At 32.6% G+C, this 3,063-nt stretch overlaps 1 protein-coding gene across 1 annotated transcript; it reads right to left on the bottom strand.

The window, feature by feature from the left end:
* Positions 1-444: 444 nt before the first annotated feature.
* LOC127092380 (uncharacterized) lies at positions 445-1,955 on the bottom strand. Its single transcript, XM_051031243.1, has one exon. It carries the CDS (start codon positions 1,690-1,692, stop codon positions 652-654), a length of 1,041 nt encoding a protein of 346 aa, XP_050887200.1. The 5' UTR covers positions 1,693-1,955; the 3' UTR covers positions 445-651.
* Between the last annotated feature and the right edge of the window lie 1,108 nt (positions 1,956-3,063).

Genomic DNA, 3,063 nt, shown 5'->3' with positions numbered 1-3,063 from the left:
AAAAAAAATCCAATAATGTATAGAAACAACATCTAGATAGAAATGCACGAATCAGTATTTCAAACATGTCTGACTAGCTCATTATACCAAATCAATCCTTTCACCAATTTGTTAGATATGGAAAGAACATTATTATACCAAATCAATCCTTTCACCAATTTGTTAGATATGGAAAGAACATTACAAACACTTAAGTGCATACTAGTACCTTCCTTTAAAACATTGCTGCATCTTACAAAACTAAGAAACATGAAGGAACGAAATTGTTGTTGGTAGACTACAAGACTAGAAGTAATCACCTGTGAATATGTTTAATTTTTTGATTTTCTCAAATTATTGGCAGTATAAACTTGTAAGTGTCGTATCTAGTGTCAGGTAGTATGTTTGAGACTAGTGTTTACCAACTTGAAACAAAACACACCTATAAATTACAAGAACAATTCATTAGAAATTGTAAACCAACCGAAGCAACATATTTATATAATCATTATCATCATTCATATGACAATAAACAAACAATTTGCAGTTCCAAAACTGAAACCATAAACTTATGACAGAACCAGATTTATAATCTATAAACAAAATTGTGAAAAATTCAAACAGAACTCGCCGTTTGGCTGCACCATAAATCTAATTTCACTTATTTTGAGTTCAAACTCCAACAGTGGTGGCTCCCCTCAATGCCTTCTTCAACTCCTCACTTGCATCAGCCTCAGTCGATTTTCCCGGATAACCATTAAAATCCGACATCACTTTCTTCTCATTCTTTCTCCCCTCGAAGGTTTTCCCTTTACCTCCATTCCTCTCAAACTCCGAACCTCCTCCAATTCGCGCGCTAGCAAACTCTCGTCGAAGATCCTCCACGGCATTCCTCAGCAATCCACTCTCAGCCTGCAACCGCTTCACCGCAGAGCACGTCACCGCCATATCAGCACTCCCCGGAATAATCCCCACGCCAGCAACATCTTTCTTCAAATCCCCATTCTCCACAGGCAAAGGCAAATGTTCAACCCCAATCTTATCCATCACAAGAAACGGAACCTTCTGAAAAGCACTCTCCACTTTAGCATCTGCCGGAACCCTAACCCCCCACCTAAAATTCACCGCCGTGCGTCCCCTAATCGGCAACGTCGTTCTCGCAGCAACCTCCGTACCCGAAAACAAACCCGTAAACGCGCTGGCAGACGGAACTTTCCCAGTAGAAAAAGCTCCCATCACCGGCGACTCAACAGACTCAACAAACTCAATACTCGCATCCTCACCTCCCAGAACGCCTCCGTTTTGAAAAGCATAATTCTTCACATCAAGAATCGACGACTGAGATTTCTTAAAACTGAAATCCCCAAAACGAGGCTTAAAATGAAGCATAAAAAGAGGCTGGGATCCCCCGGTTTTACTCCGGTTCAGCAGATTGAATTCACAACTCATAAGCATAGAACTCGAGAGCGGCGAACCGAACGAACCGGTTCCGGTTTTAACCATCAACGAGAACGGGTTTTGCGAGTCGTTGGGCCGGTAAGCGAGTCTAAGCGACGGACCGGATTGGAAAAAGGTTGAGAGATTGAGAGTTAGTTCTTTAGATTCACCAGCTACGATTCCTGATTGGAATGGGGTACCTAAAATGCTTAGAGGAATTTTGGCTCTTAACAGTGGTTTCTTTTGTTCGTCTCGGAATTTGAGTGAAGCTTTCATTGTGTAGTGAAGAATGAAATGAAACCCTAAGTGAGGTTTTTTTATAGAGATTGTTTGGGGAAATTTTGAATTGAAATTGAATGTTTGATTTAGGGGGAGAGAGATTTGGGATAGTAGTTGTGGGGAGAGATTATGACAAAAATCGGTTTCATTTGTGCTGTGGAAATTGGAATATGAGTGTTGTGGGAGAGATTGGGTGAGAGTAACGGCGTGAGGGTGATTCTTTTAGCGGATTCTATGAGTTTGGTGTTATTTGTTTGATCCTAACATTTTTATTTATCAGGTCAATGTAATGAAATCATGACAAATAAATTCTAATTTAAAATGAAATTATTGATGATTTTGTTAGATCTATGTTTAAAAATTGCATTGCATTGTTACTATATATGAATTTAATTCATTAATTTTAGTAAGTTTTTTTGAATTTTTATTTCTTTTTCATCTCCAAATGATTCAATTTTCTTATAGTTTTTTTTCTAAAATGTGACATCTATTAATTTTTTTAATTTAATATTTTTTTTAATTGTATTTGTTTCAAAATAAATATCGTTAAAAGATTTTCTTATATAAATTAAAAAGTAAAATAAAATTATAAAGCTATGAAGTACTGTTTTACAAAAATAATCTTATTAATTGTTTGTGTGTTTGAGTCAAATTTAAAATTTGAAGAATATGGACTAGTTTAGAAAACTAACTAGATTTTATGGAACGTATATATAATTCTTTTGAAAATTTTAAAGATGGATTCGAAAACTTGAAAAATATGGATAACAGATTGTATGGAGTTGATGAATAATTTTAAATTTCTTATTTAATTTTTATTTGAATTTCTTTAAATTTAATTTGAACATAAATTTTCATTAAAAAATTTCATTTTCATATCTCTTCCTTTTTTATTTAAATAATATATTTTTTCAAAATTATTTTAATTTTCTTTAAAAAGTTGTTTTCCGCATTGTAGAAATATGTAGTTTTAATTAGATAACATTATTGATAGTAAAAATAATTTTACATTGAAAATAAGATTAACATTCATTTTATAATATATATATATATATATATATATATATATATATATATAGATAGATAGAGTATCATATAAGATTTTGTTTAAATTGATTGAATGAAATGTAGTAATATTTAATGAAATAGAATTATGTTTGATAAAATATCATTTTTTATCTTAAGGTTCGATATAATCCCTTATATCTTCTAATAGTATCATTAAAGTTATTTCTATCTAATTCTCATAAATGACGTCAATTTTTACACGCGTGTCATCTGACATGACATATCTTCATACGCATGGCATATACTAATCACAAATGTCATTAAAATTCTAAAAAATATTCTAAATTTTTTCACTCATTT

Source organism: Lathyrus oleraceus, chromosome 6, assembly GCF_024323335.1.
Source record: "Lathyrus oleraceus cultivar Zhongwan6 chromosome 6, CAAS_Psat_ZW6_1.0, whole genome shotgun sequence".
NCBI classification, from domain to species: Eukaryota; Viridiplantae; Streptophyta; class Magnoliopsida; order Fabales; family Fabaceae; genus Lathyrus; species Lathyrus oleraceus.
The sequence above is the reverse complement of the archived record's forward strand: the minus strand, read 5'-3'. Positions and strand labels throughout refer to the sequence as shown.

Coding starts and splice junctions, on each gene's coding strand:
- LOC127092380 (XM_051031243.1), bottom strand. CDS start 1,692: ATGAAAGCTTCACTCAAATTCCGAGACGAACAAAAGAAACCACTGTTA.